The 18487-nt window shown below is 41.5% G+C and overlaps 1 protein-coding gene across 1 annotated transcript; it reads left to right on the top strand.

Moving 5' to 3' along the window:
• The first annotated feature begins 914 nt into the window (after positions 1-914).
• slc6a4a (solute carrier family 6 member 4a) lies at positions 915-12976 on the top strand. Its single transcript, XM_020094863.2, has 13 exons — positions 915-1523; positions 2858-2992; positions 3928-4150; positions 5546-5684; positions 6262-6396; positions 6523-6626; positions 7068-7195; positions 7419-7531; positions 9040-9171; positions 9562-9661; positions 9750-9850; positions 10011-10178; positions 11326-12976. Exons 1-13 carry the CDS (start codon positions 1049-1051, stop codon positions 11398-11400), a joined length of 2028 nt encoding a protein of 675 aa, XP_019950422.1. The 5' UTR covers positions 915-1048; the 3' UTR covers positions 11401-12976.
• The last annotated feature ends 5511 nt before the right edge of the window (positions 12977-18487 follow it).

Here is an 18487-nt window from a genome sequence, read left to right as displayed (position 1 = left end):
ATTGGGTTTTAGCATTTAATTCAGAAACAAAGGAAAAATTCTCTCAGAAATAAAGTCTGATTTTACCCAACGAATATTGAATTGAGAAAAATATGTGCGCTTTAGATTGCTGCTTGAATAAATTTGGTAATGAGATGAAACAATTGATTAAACCTCTTTCCTGCAGATCAGTAAATCACACCCAGAACAACCTGTGGAGCATATTTGAATGCCCTGATATTTGGAGCATTTTGCAACATTTTGTTTTTCAAAAGTTTGTCAAAGTTTTCTCATGTGTTTCCTGCTTTTAACACAACTTTGATCAGATAAGTATCGTAACAGGTTACGCAACTGAGCGATAGCGAGAAAAGAGAAACATGAGGAAAAAGCAGAATAAATCCTTGTGTCCCAGCACAATGCCTTCTTTTGCACTCAATGAGACAGGTGTTTTTTTGTTTTACTCACAGTAAGATTCAGCCTTTAATTCTGTAGGTCAAACATATTAGACCTGATACAGATTTTTATTGTCATAATTCAGACTTTTAATTGATGTATTTACTGACGTGTAATGAAAACCTCCCTTCCTGCAACTCATCAGTGTCTGCTCTGTCTGTGTGTTGCAGTTTGTCCCATCACTGAGTCGTTTGTGCAGAAGAGCCGAGTTTCTCGTAACTTTTCGTGTGGCCTGTTCAAACACATCTCTCCTCTTGCGCACCCTCTTCTCTCTCTCTCTCCTAGCTTGTGCTCTTATTCCCTCTTGCTCAACACACTCTTACACATTTCACTCCTCTCCCACGTCCACACACCTCCCCTTATTCTGGCCCCATCTTCTGCTTTCGGCTCTGCTCTCCTGTTTCTCCCTTTCTCCTCTACCTGTCCAAAAAGGAAAATCATAATTTTCCCCACACTCGTCCCACGCCATCTCCGCACAACTCCACCCCCCACCCCAAACCCCTCTGTTCCCCTAATGGGCACCATATCGGACAGCAGTGCCACATTCCCTTCGTCTCCACTCAGAACCTCTCTCCGCCCCTAACTGCAGCGCCGAAACCAACCTCAACACAACCCAATGGAGACGAAAGATATGATGATGACAAGCATGTTGACAATGGACAAGGGGGAGAACGAGGAAGAGAGGGATAAAGGGAGAGTGGAGGAGGTGAGGGGAGAAGAGGAGGGGACACTGCAGGAAAATGGCAGACTGATGCTGGCTGATGGTCTTGCAGAGAAAGGACCCAAGAGCCTGACCTCAGGCTCTGGCCAGCAGGTGTCCAATGGCTTCACTCCATCCACCCCTCAAAGCCCCAAGGATGGTCCAGGGACCGCAGATTGCTCGGGGGGTACTGCCCCTGCACCTGGAGGCGGAAGCGGCTCCTCCGTGCCGCCGGGAGGCCTCAGGACTCTGGTTGTCCAACAAACCAGCTTGGAGAGGCCCAGAGAAACCTGGAGCAAGAAGATGGACTTCTTGCTGTCTGTGATTGGCTATGCTGTGGACCTGGGAAATGTCTGGCGTTTCCCCTACATCTGCTACCAGAACGGTGGAGGTGAGTAGGGAAAAGATGTTTGAATTAGAGAAAATTGTGAGAGGTGGGGAGGGAGATAAGGAGCGGATGGATTTGAGATAAGAGTCCATGACATCCCCTCCTAGAGTAAACAGCATTTCAAGGGGTAGAAAGAAGAAAAGGGTCTTTCATGTTTTCAATTAAAATACACTGTAGTTCACAATATATGTAACAGCTGAGGTTAGTGAGTTTACAGCTCTGTTACTTTTTCCATAATTAAATATGGATGTCAGTAGAGTCATCTCTGGTACATCGTCATCAGACCTATAAGGAGTCGTAAAGTTGACAAAGCTGTTTATAAATAGTGGTTGATTTAGCTCACTTCACAGTACGTGTATATTTTCACAAAGTCTGTGTGGCTGTCCTCTGTGCCGTTACTACACAGCCCTCACCGAGCAGCAAACAGGGCCTCCCTTTATACTTTTATTGAATATGCAATAATAAAATCTTTGCAATTTCCTGTGTTCTGTGAGTCCCACGGAGCGAGGTAGAGATGGGGACTAGAAGGCACTTGATAGAGGCAACCGTATTAATTGTGGGTTTTTATGAGAACGGCTTCAGTCTCGTTCTCCGTGCTTAATAACCTGTCTCCCAGGGAGCTGCTCAATCAACCCTTATCTCTGCTTTCGTGTCACAAAGAGACACAAGCAGACATCTACACACCGGCTCGTCTGCATATACACAAACACACACATGCACATAAAATAAGTTGAAGTTAAATCAATCTGATTAAAATAAAAAAAAAGAAAGAGAGATACATTATCGAGCTCTGCACGTTAGGTTCGAGAGATCCAAGATCCGACTGCCGTCCTGCTGCTCCTCGATTTTGGTCTTCAAAGTCATTTGTCATCACTTTGATGCTTTCCTGACTTAGTATCTACAAAGTCAACACTGTGTAGAACCTATTTTTCACTGCAGCAGTCAGTTTCTGTGAGTTTCTGCAGAGCACTCTAAATACAGAGTGATACGAAGCTGGGAAAACAATGCCTTGTTGTTTTTGAATGGGCTACAGTTATGTAAATGATAAGGTACTTACAAAATGTAATGATTTTTACAGAGTGCCTTTTAATGTTCTGGGTTCTTGTTGATTGCGCGTTCTTGAGAGTACTACTGAGATTACAGACATCCCACAAGTGTAATTACTTTGACTTTTCTACCGTAACTCTTTCCTTCTTTCTTTCTTTTTTTCTCTCCTTTCTTAATGTTTTCACACCCCCCCACATCCATCCCCACATTTTTCTGCACTTAATCACTTCTTACTTCCACCCATGTTTCTCTTCTCTCATATTGCCACATTTTCCCACGTCTCTGTCCAGGTGCCTTCCTGCTGCCCTACCTGTTGATGGCGGTGTTCGGAGGCGTTCCTCTCTTCTACATGGAGCTGGCTCTCGGCCAGTTCCACCGCAGTGGCTGCATCTCCATCTGGAAACACATCTGTCCCATCTTCAAAGGTAACAGAGGGAATGGAAAGAAAAGTGATGGAGAGAGCAGTTAATAGCAAAACCTTGGATATAAAAGGAAGATGGTAACAGAAAAACTGGCAGTGGAAGAGCAGATAAAAGACGGAAGGGTGGCGTTGAACCGTCAGTCTAAGAGACGGCTCATTTAACCTTCTTGTCCCCTCAGTACTGTTCCCTTGAAGAGCGTCCCCTCTGTCTTGTACATCTACTGAGTCGTACTGACTCTCTGTTATGGAAATTGTCACATTTCAGTGCTAAATGCCAGATGCTCAGAAATATGATGGTATGTAAATTGTTGTTGTTGCCAAATGTCACCCACGAACCCCCGAGCAACTTGAATTAGCTTGACAACACGACAGAACTTGGGAGTGATTGACTGGTGTCACATATGATTCACTTAAAAGAAAAAACATACATGTACATAGTTAAGGATTTTTTTTATAATTAACACTTTATTTGGTTTTTAAACAATAACAGCCACAATGGGCTATAGAAACAAAAAGAGGAACTCAAAATAATTCCAGTGTAAATCCAGTCTGCTGGAGGTGAGTGGACCAGGTGTGTAGGGAATATATTGGCCTATTATCTGTCTTATATTTTCATCAGAAGTGCATAAAGTCTGTATTTAGGGACATTTTCAAAAGGAGTAAATAAGCAGGCTATCACACTCCTCACATCTCCAACAAGTCAGGCTATCTCTAAGTTTAACTCTATGTTGGAGTTTAAAATGAACTCGTCTGGTCTAATCATTTTCAGCTCTGTGTCATCAGTCAACAATATCTGATTTAAGTTGACCTCCCAGATCTGGTTTAGACTTGAGGCCTTTCCCAAGAGTGTTATTTAATAATGTTTTGTCCTGCTCCAAAAATGATTGACATTGATTTGACATTGACATTCATTCAACAATCCTCTTTTTTCTCTCACAGGGATTGGTTTTGCCATCTGCATCATAGCCCTCTACATAGCCTTCTACTACAACACCATCATGGCCTGGGCCTTGTACTACCTGCTGTCATCATTTCGGCCCACCCTGCCCTGGACCACCTGCACCAACAGCTGGAACACAGCCAACTGCAACCGCTACATGTCCACCGACCACAACGTGTCATGGTCCAACTCCTCCACCTCCCCCGCGGAGGAGTTCTATACGTAAGTGCATGTAAGTCGGATGTAGAGGCGTACGGAGAAAACTTCACAGGAAGGAGACATTAAGTGAAGGAGGGAGGATAAGCTCCAGAGAGAGAGAGATGAAAGCGTCGGCTCTGCTGTTTAAGATCCCTGACTGATTTATCACCTGCCTTAGCTCCAGAATCCACACACATCACAGATTGTGAAGACATGATGAAGTGTTTCAGAATAAGAATCACTGTTCTGATCTGAGATTGAAAAACATGAGAGCATAGAGAGCAAAACAGTCCCTTCAACTGCAGTAAAGCCGCACCACACACTCATCATCCGTCATCATCAAGATCCATGAATTATTTCCAGGGAAATCGGTGAAAAATATTACGATGTCAAAGAGGTGAAAAAGGGGGGGTAAGAGATAAGGGGCCAGAGGAAATGAAAGTGGTTGCAAGAGTATGAAAACACTGAGTACGGATCATTTGAGGAAGTGGAACAGAGATAAGTAGGAAAAAGTAAACTTTTACATGTTGGAGTCCACCCATCATAAATATCCTCTTTTATTCTTTTACTCTGCTCAAGTTGTTTTAAGCAATCTTTGGTTTGTTGCATACTCAGTGATTAACTCAAGAAGAGGGGACAGCTTTTCTTTTTTTTTTTAAACCAAAGCTCTGTCAAAACAATGTCTTTCTTACTGCTGTCAGCCTTATCAGCTGATCACTTGCCTGCGTCTGTCCACTGAGATTGTTTCAGGGTTTATCCATAGTTGACTTTTCCAAATGCAAGTTATAAATGTAACAAAATCCGCAGCTCAGTAAGGCGCCAGAATTTCCTGTTTTCAACATAAATCGTGTCTCTGCTTTATCATCCGAGCTCATGTGCTTAACCCGGGTCCAGAAGTCAACCTCGCTTTTCATCTCAAGACTTTCTTTTGTTTCTTTTTTTTTCCACTTTGTTTATTTTTAACTCTGATATGAATAAATGTATTTATGTCAAAGTCATCGTCTGCGTGTGTATCGACCTTATGTGACATTTTATCACAGCTTTTTAAAAACCTCCATGCATCATGTGATGCGGGTATTGGACAATACAATAAGTAGAGCACTATGCCATGTCTCATCTCATTAATTTCTTTTTTTCTATATCATATCTTCCTTGCTCTATCGTTTTCCTCTGCTTTCCAAATTTCGCAATATCCCATCTCTCCACCCTGTCTTTATTTGTCTCCTTCCTGTTCATCTCCTCTTCTCTCCAACTCCTTTCCTGCTTCCCTTTATTCTCTCAACTCCTCCAATCTCTTGTCCTCTCCTCTTATGTTATTTCACTATATTTACCTCCATGGATCTTCTCCATCGACTCCTCTCCTCCCTACTCCTTGCATCCCTTTTGACCTCAACTCTCGTCCTTGTCCCCTCCCACCAGTCGCCAGGTGCTACAGGTCCACCTCTCTCCTGGGCTGCACCAGCTGGGCTCTGTCAGCTGGCAACTGGCCCTCTGCCTGCTCTTCATCTTCACCATCGTCTACTTCAGCATCTGGAAAGGAGTCAAGACGTCTGGAAAGGTAACCGAAGGGGCGCCTGCATGGCTAATGGGGGTGTCAGTTAGGGTGGATGGATGGATTGATGGATCCAGAGAGGCAGAGGAAAGAACTGTTCTGCTGTCATGTCTTTGCCCTCATTATCGTTCATCTTCATAGGTAGAAACGTTGGTTAAAAAGGGAATTTTGAAGTTGTGATTCAAATCCTGACAGGCAAACCTGAAATGAGCAGGCAGAGTTGAGGTACCAATATCAGAAACTAACCAAGACAAGGTGAAAGATTAGATCTAAGAAAATAATATCATATCATATCTATAGCAATTTGTTTAAATATACACTTCAATTTGCAGTAGTCCCTATAATGAATGTATATGTTGTAACTTGAATATGATGTAATTTATGGACACTAAATAAATATGTTGTTCCAAACACCTGTAGTCAAACAACTCCTTCTCAAACCATGTGGCTGATTAGACACTGTGTCTTCACTGTTTAAGAAAGTTTCATTGAGTGTGAAGGATGTGAAGACGATATCAGCCACTATAAGAGATCAATCATATGAGTTCAGAAAAGTAAATCTTTTTTTACCTTTCTACATTAGGTAGTGTGGGTGACTGCTACCTTTCCCTACCTGGTCCTTCTGGTCTTACTCGTCCGTGGGGCCACTCTGCCGGGGGCCTGGAGAGGAGTCGTCTTCTATCTCAAACCTGATTGGCAAAAACTGCTTAGCACTACAGTGAGTCAGAAGAAGAACCTCTTCCCCTATGTTCACTTTCTCTTACTCTGCTTCTCCCCTGTCTTAATCCACATTTTTTTGTATCTCCCCATCATTCACCATCATTGACATTCCACACTCCTCAAGGTGTGGATTGATGCAGCAGCTCAGATCTTCTTCTCTCTGGGTCCAGGGTTTGGCGTTCTCCTCGCCTTCGCCAGCTACAACCCATTTCACAACAACTGCTACAAGTGAGATTTTGTCATACTGCCAATACACCATTGAAACTGGTCTTTAAAAGAAACTAAATTGTTCTACAGTTCATCAGAAATGATAAATGTTAAGAATCATTTTATGGAGTCAAACCCTTTAACCTAAAATATCTATGTCAGTGCCGGCTTTGATATTTATTCGTGGGTTGAACATAATCTATAAAGGGCAGCTGTGGCTCAAGAGCGGATTAGATTCCTGGCTGGTCCAGTCTGCATGCCTAAATTTACTTTCAAGACTTTGAACCCCAAATTGCTTCTCAGGCTGTGTCGGTAGAGTGTGAATGAGTTGGACGACTGCTAGTTATAGAAGTGCAGGATTATTGTGTGTGAATGTTAATTGCACTGTACTTTATTACGACTATAAATTACTATATGTCTGTGTGTGATATGTCGTCTTCCTCCCAACTTTCCTGACCTCAGAGATGCATTGGTCACCAGCTCAGTAAACTGTCTGACCAGCTTTTTGTCTGGCTTCGTCATCTTCACCGTGCTGGGATACATGGCTGAGATGAGGCAGCAGGATGTGGATACTGTGGCCAAGGATGCTGGTACGACTCCACACCAGAACAAAACCCAATAACACATTTATATATTACCTCACATTGTTGGTAAAATGCAGCCCAGGTATGGATTGAAAATATTTCATGACAAACATCTATAAGTGGATGAGTTGGCTTCATGTATGTTTCAGCATCAATCACTGGAGTACTATTTTAGCTTCACATAAACTTGTAAGAATGAATTAAACATGGTTATTTCTGTCTCCACCAGGTCCCAGTCTGCTGTTCATCATTTATGCTGAAGCCATAGCAAACATGCCTGCTGCCACTTTCTTTGCCATCATCTTTTTCCTCATGATCATCATGTTGGGTCTGGACAGCACGGTTAGTTTGCTCATTACTCATTTCTACGCAGAAGTTACAACACCCAAGACAATGTTCTGTTTGTCGAATGCTCTAATGTAATCTACCTAATTCTATTGTTGCCTAGTGCCCTGCTGATGTGTGCGCTCTCAAACATGGAAACAGAGGTTTCATATTTGCCTTGTTACACGGGCTAATGCTTTGTTCTGTTTGACTCGTGTGTGCCTGCTGTGCTCCTTTCTCCATAAGGGTGTCGGGTATTATTTGTCCTCACTGTTCCATTTAACAGTGGCCGCAGACAATGTGATAGGACTTTCATATCGCTATTGGGCAGCGATCTTGTCTCTGTAAGCCTGTGTTTATTGGCTCGTAGGCAGCCAGCTGGAGAAACCTGTAAGGCTCTTATCACGCTACTGATAATCAGAGTAGAATCAGCATTGGTGTTGCTATGCTCCTTCGTTTATGACTGAGGATATTACTGCGAAACGTGTCGTGTGCGCCGAATTCGGGTCGGATCAGCTTAACAATTTGTATCTTGATTTTTAGGGGGTGTATGCTGATGAATAAAAGTGATAGAACCGCTAGATTGATTAAAGTTGAAGTCAAAAGTTCAGCAGCACTTTACAGAACAATATACAAAAACTCAAATGTTCAACTGATTCGTTTCAGCTTGTGACCCTGATCAGAGCCTCAAGTTAAAGTTGTACCATTTACTTCAAGTGCTGCTGGACTTTTTTCCTCCTTTTAAACCAAAATTCTCCAAACACGTTGTGTCAGAAACATTGTCTCTGCTTGGACTGATTGTACTGAACAGCTTCACAGCAACTTAGATTTAAAATTAGAATGTTAGGGGAAAAGGATCCCCTAACATTCTAATTTTTAATAACTTGTATATACAGATACAGGTCAATTAATTCTGGGTATACCATGCATATGTCACTTACTTAGGAGCAAGTAGTATTCAAAGCAACATATCAATATCAACTATAACCACATTTATTTTCTTATACTCACCCTTCCCCCTGCTGTGATTGATCTAAACCTCTTCTGACAAGAGATTCAACAATTAGAAGAGCTTCTCACCAAGACCTCGTCATCGAAGCCAATAGGAGACAGACTTTAGCAGAGACATAGGGACATGAGGGTTATCATTTCACAGACATTGTAATGGGGCAGCATGGAATTTCTGGCTTCAGTGACTTGTAACGGAAAGGATAGTACCTCCGAGCATTCTCAAAACACATGTGTTAGGGTTCAGTTCACAAAGGTTGTGAACGTCCTGATATCACTTCCATCCAAAACCCACACAGACACAGGGAGACAATGCAAAGTTCACTCAGGAAGTCTCCAGGCTGAACCAGGAGCCTTGTTGTTGTGAGGTGAAACTGCGCAACACACAGAAGTGGCCTTTTCCCACAGCCCTAAACGTGTTTTTCTGAGATTCCTTTGCTTCCCATCTTCTTTATTTTTTATTCTGGATCCTCTGATGACTTCCTCTCTGTTTATTTTTTTTCTCTCTCTCTCTCCAGTTTGCAGGGTTGGAGGGGGTGATCACAGCAATGCTAGATGAGTTCCCGCACTTACTGGCCAAGAGGCGCGAGTGGTTTGTCTTCGGCCTGGTGTGCGTCTGCTACCTCGGGGCTCTCTCCACGCTCACATACGTAAGTTAAACACCCACTCAGTATGCAAGTTATTCAATTTGAAAATGTCTCTTATATTATATGTAATTCAATAATTCATCCCACATGACTGACTGCAGTTGCCACAATTTAGAAGCATTAATGTCAGACTTTGGTCACATCTTCAAAGTCCATTCAGATATATCATTAACCAATAAAGAAGCGCATGCTGTACCTTCAGTGCTACTAATTTAATGTTTCAAGGAATGTAATGTGACCTGAATAATTTTCCAATGTCCAACTCTCATTATTGTAACAAGGCTCCCTGCTCCTTGGTGCTCCATGTCTTAGACTTTGTCAGTGAAACCTGTTGCATAAGAGACATTTGTAAATACTTTTTTAGAAACGTCTCCTCCTCTGTGTCTGTCTCAGGGAGGGGCATTTGTGGTGAAGCTGTTTGAGGAGTACGCTACAGGCCCTGCAGTCATCACCGTGGTGCTGCTCGAGGTCATCGCCGTCTCCTGGTTCTACGGTAAGCGGTTGGAGTGACATGTGATGATTTTAATCTGGAAGTATTTGGGAATTTGTTGTGATGGCTTGTCTCTGTGTGGCTGCTCCAGGTACCAACCGTTTCTGCAATGACATCCAGCTCATGCTTGGGTTCTACCCTGGCTGCTTCTGGAGGATCTGCTGGGTGGCAATCTGCCCCTGTTTCCTGCTGGTGAGGCTCATGTATAGTATTTACACACACATGTGCTACCGATGCTGGGGGGAGGAAGTGGAGAACAAGTACATGAAGATTCATCGCAAAGAGAAACTTTCATTTAGTCTTTGGTGTTTGATATGTGACCTCTGCTTCTCTTCCCCCGTCACACCTTCAGTTCATCATCATCAGTTTCCTGGCCTTCCCTCCAGAGGTCAAGTTGTTCCACTACCACTACCCACAGTGGACCACCGTCCTGGGCTACTGCATTGGGGTGTCCTCATTCATCTGTGTACCTGCTTATATGGTCTACCACCTGCTTACAGCCAAGGGCACATTCAAACAGGTACAGGTCACTTCCTCTTTTCTCCTTATTTTCTTTTCTTCATGTCTCCAGCGACAGCTTCTGTTCCCTTCTTCTCCATTCACTATCAGGGTCTACCTCTGTGAACACATGACTGGCAGGAGTAGCAAGGAGACGAAGGCCAGAGATTAGTCATAAAAAGTCATGACAACTTCCAGGCCCCATGAAGACAACACACACACACACGCACACAAACACACACACGCACACACACAAGCAGGACATTTCCCAATAACACACACTTAACACGCTTGCTTGCTCATACAGACAAACATCCACATTCTGCAGTTCATGTGTTGACTGTCACGTTACCAGATTTGAGGCTAAGGGACAAAAGGAGACTGTTGCTGTACCCAGACACAGCCTGACAAACTACAGCTAAATCAACATCATTGATAAAATGAATCATCAACATTTATTTTGCTTTAAAATGTCTGTATATGAGATTTGTCCCCCTTTCCAAGATAAACCTCTTTGATTCTTGATTATGTCGGATACAGAGTGGATGTCCAACCTGGGTTCAGTCAAAAGGTTTTGGTGTGGGTTTGGTCAAGCTACCTTCTTGATTGTTTTTTTACACTGCAGGTGTCAGAAATGGGGAAAACATCAGTGTCGGGTCGGCTCGGACACAAAAACAGAATGTCTGTCTTGTTCGGTTGTTTTGTTGAGATTTGAGAGGACATCAAACAAGACTGTAGACAGATGGCCTTTGGCTGTCGTCCAGCACTGACACTGCTTTCAGGCCCACAGTGACACTGACGCAGACCGTTGTCTCATGAGGACAGATGAGGCCGAGTGGGCGAGATCAAATTTAAGTTTGACTTTGTCTTTGTAGCGACACGTTAGCTGTTTGTATTTTGTAACACTTGGCCACTCTTCACTACGCTGAAGGCGTTGAGACCATTCTTTCTCTTCCTGAGTCTGTAGCCGACCATGTTTTGATCAGTTTGTTTGAGATGAGCTCTAAAAGAAATGGTCAATTCATTAAAAATGTATCTGCAACTATTTTGTGTCATTGAAACAAAATGCATCTAACAAACCTGAATCTATAGTATTCAGACGTTACCAGGTTAAATTTATGTATGATTTTCTTTCTCTGCTCTGTTTGTCTCATTCTCTGTATCCACAGCGTCTGTTAAAAAGCATCACTCCAGAGCCCAGCTGTGACGACCACAGGGACTTCATTGTCACCAACGCAGTCTGACCAAACACAGAAGGCATCGCTGTAGCAACCTAGAGCGCCCTCTTCCGGACAAACTGCAAACCTACAGGACAAGGGGGCTACTTATCACCGTGTTTGCCTCTTTTTCATTCATCTCCTTCGCTCATTTTTCTTTCTCACGTTAAGATCTAAGAGATAGAGGTGGAATTAGGTGGAGCCAGGCTGCAGTAGCTTCGTTTAGCTTCATTTGGTTCGGTTTCTCAAGCAGGTTTGAAGGAGTTAGTCGGAAACCCAGAGTCCAGATCATGTTCACAGCTCCTTCACTCAAAAGTCAGTCAGTGACCAAGCTTTTCTTCAGGTAATACGACAGTCACAGATATTTTATACAGTTACACACAGTATGTAATCTGTGTTCATATAGACAATATACAATGCACTCTCACTGGAGACACTGCAGATTGAAATCAGTCAGACAAGGCCAGATATTTACATTTCAGTACTCTCATATTATACTGTTACGTTATGCATTCTGATATGTAGCAAAATTCAGGTATCTTTTTACATCTGTTACTGAAGCCAAATATATGATATCTGTTTTGTTCATATTTTCAAAGATGTTTGGATATTGTAGGTTGTCGTTATGTTGTGTTGGCTCTCAGCCTGTGTTTGTATGATGGCAACGTGGGTGACCGACGGATTTGCAATGAGATTTCCCTACACTGTGAAACGGTGTTTGAGTGTGTGTGTGTGTGTGTGTGTGTCTGAGAGAGAAAGATTCAGACAGAACCTACCATGTGTATTCCTCCTATAACTGCAATATAATATAATGTGTATTTATTTTATAATATATCATTGTTGTTATTTTGACTGTTCCTCACACTTAAATTGTGACGTGACATAATGCTGATGGTCCACATTTCAATCTCGGTGACGCTCTTCACTCTGTCGTCCTACTGCATAACTGTTAGCAGTGGAAACCAAATACGGATCAGAGCTAATAACATTATCACCGTTATCACAGTCTGAAAGTCAGCATTTCTGCTTTTTACTTTCTACCAAAAATTTAGTGAGTGTTTGTGTGCACATGTGCCTGTGTGTGACAGAGTGTGTGTAACTGTGTGTGTAGGAGCAGGAGTTAAAATATGGCGAGTACTGTACATCTACATGTGTATTTACTAGTCAGTCTGGTATTGGTGTAATCTATCCTGTGAATACCTGTCTCCTCCTTCCATGGATGTGTGTGTGTGTGTGTGTTTTTGTGTGCGTGTGTGCGTGCGTGTAAAAAGGAGAGGTGTTCAGCCCCTTAATGTGTGCATGCCGAGATGTGTGTATACTGTGCTTCAGTGTGTGTGTGAGTGTGTGTGTGTGTGTCTGTAATGTGATCTCCTGATGTCTTGTTATCAGCCAAAATATCTTATTAAGGAAGTAAACTCCCTCTTGCCTCTCTCTCTCTCTCTCTCTCTCTCTCTCTCTGTCCCTCTCTCTCTCTTGTAGCTCTCACGCTTATATAGGATCTGTGTATGTCAATAAAAGACTGTATTGAGAAATACACCTGTATAGAATAAAGATATAAATATATGGGAAATAACAGATAATAAAAATATATGGAAATAAATAAGCTCTGTCATCCGTGAGTTGATTTTTCATTTGTTTGTCGGTCCTGTCAGTGAAAATTCACTTTATTTATTTAATCCTTTAAAAGCAACAAATCAATATCCATCCATCATCTATATCCTCAGAGGGTTGGGGGGGGGGGGACGAAGCCAATCTCAGTTGATATTGGTGGAGAGGCGGGGTGCAACCCTCATAATGTCAACAAATCAAATATACAATTACAAAATAAACAGAACACTGAAGGATTCATGTAAAACTGAGAAAAATCCAGAACTGGAATATTGTTCATATTTTTACATACAGTACATAATACTGTACATGGTGGATGGATGGATGAGCAGAGTATGATCTCCACCTAAATTTACCATTAAGTGCTCAAATCAATCCATACAATTATCATAATTACTAACAGATAAAACTAAAACAGCATTTAAGTGCCAAACTTTCTACATCAGTGGGTTCTTATCTATGAAGCGGTGCCGAGGAGCTTCTTCAGCTCTATTAGCCTCCCTCTGTGACTGTATGATGAGCTGCCGGCTCTGATTTAGTTCACAGCTCCAGTAAAACAGGACGACATCTGGGAACCAATGTGTTGTCTGTGATAAACATGTGAAAACAATCCCAGCATACGGATTTATGGAAATCCATGTCCAGTCTGTATTATGGCTGGACTGATTTAAAAGAAGACGGACAGAACAGGGTGAAGAGTAGCGTCTCGATCAAAGGTTTTAGCTGAGCAGACAATCTGTGTCTGTGTGTGTGTGTGTCTGTATTTGTGTACTTAGATGCACAACATGATGGCTCCTTGTCATCACTGATTAATCCTGCTGTTGAAATCTGCAATCAGCAGCTCTGGAGAACAGTCTTGTGTTCAGACACACACAAAGTCTTGCTGAAAGGATGATTTTCAGCTCACGCCATGTGAACAGCAGCAACAGATGTGCAGTTATATCATGTAGCTATAATGTACAGGATGTTTATGACAACATTTGAGAACAAGTGAAAATACTCTTTAAGGATTTAATTGTGCTTTATTTCCACACATCAGGTTTTTTATTGACCTCATTATGGACATTTCTGAGTTGTGTGGCATACTTTTCTTTCTTAAATTTCATTTTCCCTTTATTCATTTTTCCCTCATATATATATATATATATATATATATACAGCCCATAATGAGAAAACATAAACAGCCCAAGGAAGAGTCCTGGTTGTACCAAACTCTTCATAAGGAGGAAACTAATTTCATGAACCTGGTCAGATCTGGTATTACCATTCATCCTTAGTGATCCAATCACAAGTGGAACACTCAAACCTGAGTGAACGCACCAAAATCAATGTGTATTGAGATCCGATCACTCAGACCACATTGGGGTCGGTCCGGATCCACGCCCCAACAATATGAGATTCCAAGGTTTGAATGGAAATTGATATATTGGGTGTTGAGGAGAAATGAATGGACATTGAGTGAAGAGGTTGAGGTGAAGAGGCTTCTGATTGTTGGTCTAGGGATCAAGGGATGGGTGTACACATTAGGGAAGGAGGATGAAGGGATGAGGGTAAAAATTAGGGAAGGAGGATGGTGGGATGAGGGTAGGAACAAGGGAACGTTGATGAAGGGATGACGGATGAAGGGATAAGGGTAGGGGTAAAGGATGAAGGGATGAGGGATGAAAGGATGCATAGGGATAAGGGAAAGAGGATAAAGGAATTCGGGAAGGAGGATGAATTTATTGATTTATGTATTTGTTGTCTCAACTTGTGATTAGAGGTGTGGTTAGTTATCTAGTTAACTTGACTTAATATACCTGAACTTAGGTGTAGACGCATCTCAAAGATAATCAAAGGTCCTAAAATGTGAGGGGGATATTTCAGTTGGTCCTGTTGAATACATTTGCACAAATTGTATATATTTCAGTGTTTGCATGTGGTCACAGATTTATAGGTGGGATATTAGAATTGTAAAATGTGACCAAAGTGAAGGAGGTCTGAATCCACTGTGTGCATTTTATTGTGGCAATTTCCTCTGCGCTCCCTTCCCCTGACTGACGGACACATCCTGTGTTCTCTGCCTGGCCTTATCGCTGCACATCTATATTAAACAGCGAAGCACAGCCGGCGTATCCCTCCACCTCTGCTGTACCTGTCATCTCAGCATCTGCCTGCCTGCCCACGAGCCCCCTCACTATCAGCTGCCTATCAAGACCCCTAGCTCATTTCATTTCTTCCAACCCCCCCACAGCCCTCATATCTTCTTATTCTTTCTTTCTCTCGTGTATTAATTTGAGGGCGAGCCGGTTACATCCAGCTGATGTGTTTGCGTTTGTCGGCCTATATGTGGTCGCTGTCAGTTTAAGCTCCCCCGCAGGATTTCATTATACGCCATGATACCCCTGATGCTTCCTGGAGGCCGCTCACATTGACTCTCCACTTTTTTCCTGAGTTTGACATATCTTTCAACTGCCTCTCCGGCAGCCTCCCCGACTCGAGTTCCTGATGTAAATATAATTTGACAGCAATCCAGAGGGTCACTCTTTTATTTCTGACAGAAAAGAAAAAGAAATACTGGCATTTACCTCCCCAACTTGCTCCGTCTGTCCTCTCCCCCTCTCTCCATTTCTTCCTCCGCCCGAGCCTCCCTGCTGATCCCTTGATACCATCGCTGCCTCTGAAGAACAGGAAATGAAACTCTTTTTTTCCCTCCAATCTGCTGCTCCCGCCCTTTATCTCACAGAAACCTCGATTCTCCCGCCACGGCTGTCTCTCACTACCCTAATGAACTAATTTTGCACGAAGGGAGAATACCATCTTATCTCTGCAGAGAGGGCCCTCACTTCTCTCTCTGACACACTCCTCTCTCTCTCTCTGTCTCTCTCTCTTTTCCTCATCGCTCGCTTCTCCTGTCATCTACTTCGTTTAATTGTTGCCTGGATACACTGAGAGGCCCTTGATCTGTTGTCTTCTCATTACAGATGATGAGATGAGAAAGATGAGGAGCGAGAGAGAGAGATGGTGAAGTGAGCTTTAATAGTAACTCTGAAATGTCCTGGGTTCATTGTTACTGTGTTGTATGTTTTACAGATTTAAATGCATGTATATTAAAAGATTTGTTTATGTATCATGTGAAGACCATGCACTCATCGAGAGCAAACCTTTTGATTTAAGGTCTGCAACTCAAGTAAGAATTCATTGGTTTAATGAAACCAAGAAAAATGTAGAATATTTGAAATAGTATGGTTATACAAATTGATTATACAAAGTATTTTCAATACATATTTTTGAGTCCAGAACAATGTGTTCAAACATGTCTCACTTATTAAGTATATGTTAACTAAATTCATTTTTTAACATTATTTTCTACTTCACCACAAAGATTTTTTAAATTTGCATTTGAAGATATAAATGCTTATAATCATAATAACACAATATAATACAAAAAAAACAACACAATCATTGCAATAACTATTTATAGAATACTGTATTACCTGAATCTAGCACAGATGGTCTCCAGTTCACATAAGAGATGTGAATACTTCTTAAGAGGTGATATTTATTTGTTCCTCTTTGATCAATTTGAACAAATGTCAATTCTATTCTTTCACTTTGTCAATATGGGTTTTTATATATTTATCAAATGCATATTTTACTTTGGTTGCACCACCTGACAAAAATATATATTTCTTTTCTTCAAATGCAAACCAGTCTCAACAGTCTCTATTTATTTTATTTTTTTTAGAGTAAAATAAAAGTTTTTAAGATTGAAGTTAATAAATGTATCAAATGCATTTCACTTGATTGTACTTTCTGCTCGTTTTTCTCTTCACCTGTTTTCAATGATCCAATCTGACTTCCTCTTATTTATATGGGTCACTTCCTGTTTGCAAGATTGTCTTTGTTCTCTCAGCACACTTGCTGGCCATTATTATATGTTCTTAGAACGCCCTCCTTGCCTCATCCTTTAAGTTCTGATGCTTTGTGAGTTTTTCTTACCTTCTTTGGATTTTTTTTATCCTGTTATTTTTGCTTGCTTCTCATTTTCCTTGTTGTACTGTTAACGTTTTATTTATTGCTTTATTCTACAAGTGAACTATGGATCTTTGAACTTCCTTGCATTGTTTTGTGTGTTCCTTGCAGTTGAATCATGTTTTTATGTTTTGACCATCACAGTATCGGCCTCTGGCTATTCCCAGCAGATCTTTGGTTGATCAATATATTACCTCTATTGTGAAGATGCTAATTTGGCTTGTAACACCCCAGTTATATAATAGTACTGCAAAATGTAATATATTTTCACTAAGTAATGACTCTTCATTTTGTTATAATTTACCACATTTTATAAAGAAACCCTGAACACAATATGTATTAAGTTTGTAGCCTAATATGTCACACATTCTGATGTAAAGTAAACACAACATTCATTTTGTGCAACAATGCTTTGTATGGAGCTAAATTATTTTGTACAGTTGCTAAATAAACCTTTGAAACAGCTGACATAAAATGTATGAAAAAGCCACATACATTCTATAAAACTCACTAATGACAAGGAGAGTCCACATAAGCATAAATATATAAAACAATAAATATATAAAACTATATAACAGGTAACAATTTAAGTATAGTTCATGATTTGGTCATTTGCTTCTTCAATCTTTATTCTGAGAAAATCTTTTAGTCTAAACTCTCAAGTCTGTGGTGTGGACTTATTATTTATGGGGCCATGTCGCCCCCTGTCGGTTTTAAAGAACATCATGACCATGACACCAGAGTCATAACCGCCTGTACCAACACAAACTGACCACTAGGGGCACTGGAGCTCTATTGAGGACGTGAGTGAAGTGTTCAGGGTGTGGACTCAGGATGGAAGAAAATAACAGTGAACCCACCAACAGACAATGACATCATCATTCAGTCTAAATTTGCTTGTTTTGCTATAACAACAGATTTTGAATGAGTGGAAACATAACGGTTGAATGTGAAATGAATATTACTAATTCATGTAACCTTTGGTTGACATGCGGTAGTGCTATGGCTAAGTTGTGGCCCAGATCTGGCAGAGGGGAGCAGACCGCCCACGCAGGATGTAGGTCAGATGTGGGATGTGTGGGCCAAATCTACATCAAAACAATTATGCTGCCATCTATTCTCCTTTTAAATGACTCATTGGGATGTATTGATTGTCACCATGAGGTTTGACCATATGAAGGGTTTGCATTTCCAATGATTCCATTCTTTGTGGACCAGCTTAACAACAACCTTAACCTTAATCTTAAACAGGACCAATCCATGTCTAACCCTATAACTACAATTCATATCGTACAACTAACCTTAACTAGGACCTCAGAAATTACGTTTTATTAGTGATTAAAACCAAACAAGGTCAGTGTTTATGCTAGAAAAGGTCCTACACACACACACACACACACACACACACACACACACACACACACACACACACACACACACACACACATACACAGCCTGTGATCCAGACTCATGTCGGGAGCAGAACTTTAAT

Source organism: Paralichthys olivaceus, chromosome 11, assembly GCF_024713975.1.
Source record: "Paralichthys olivaceus isolate ysfri-2021 chromosome 11, ASM2471397v2, whole genome shotgun sequence".
Lineage (NCBI taxonomy): Eukaryota > Metazoa > Chordata > Actinopteri > Pleuronectiformes > Paralichthyidae > Paralichthys > Paralichthys olivaceus.
The sequence above is the reverse complement of the archived record's forward strand: the minus strand, read 5'-3'. Positions and strand labels throughout refer to the sequence as shown.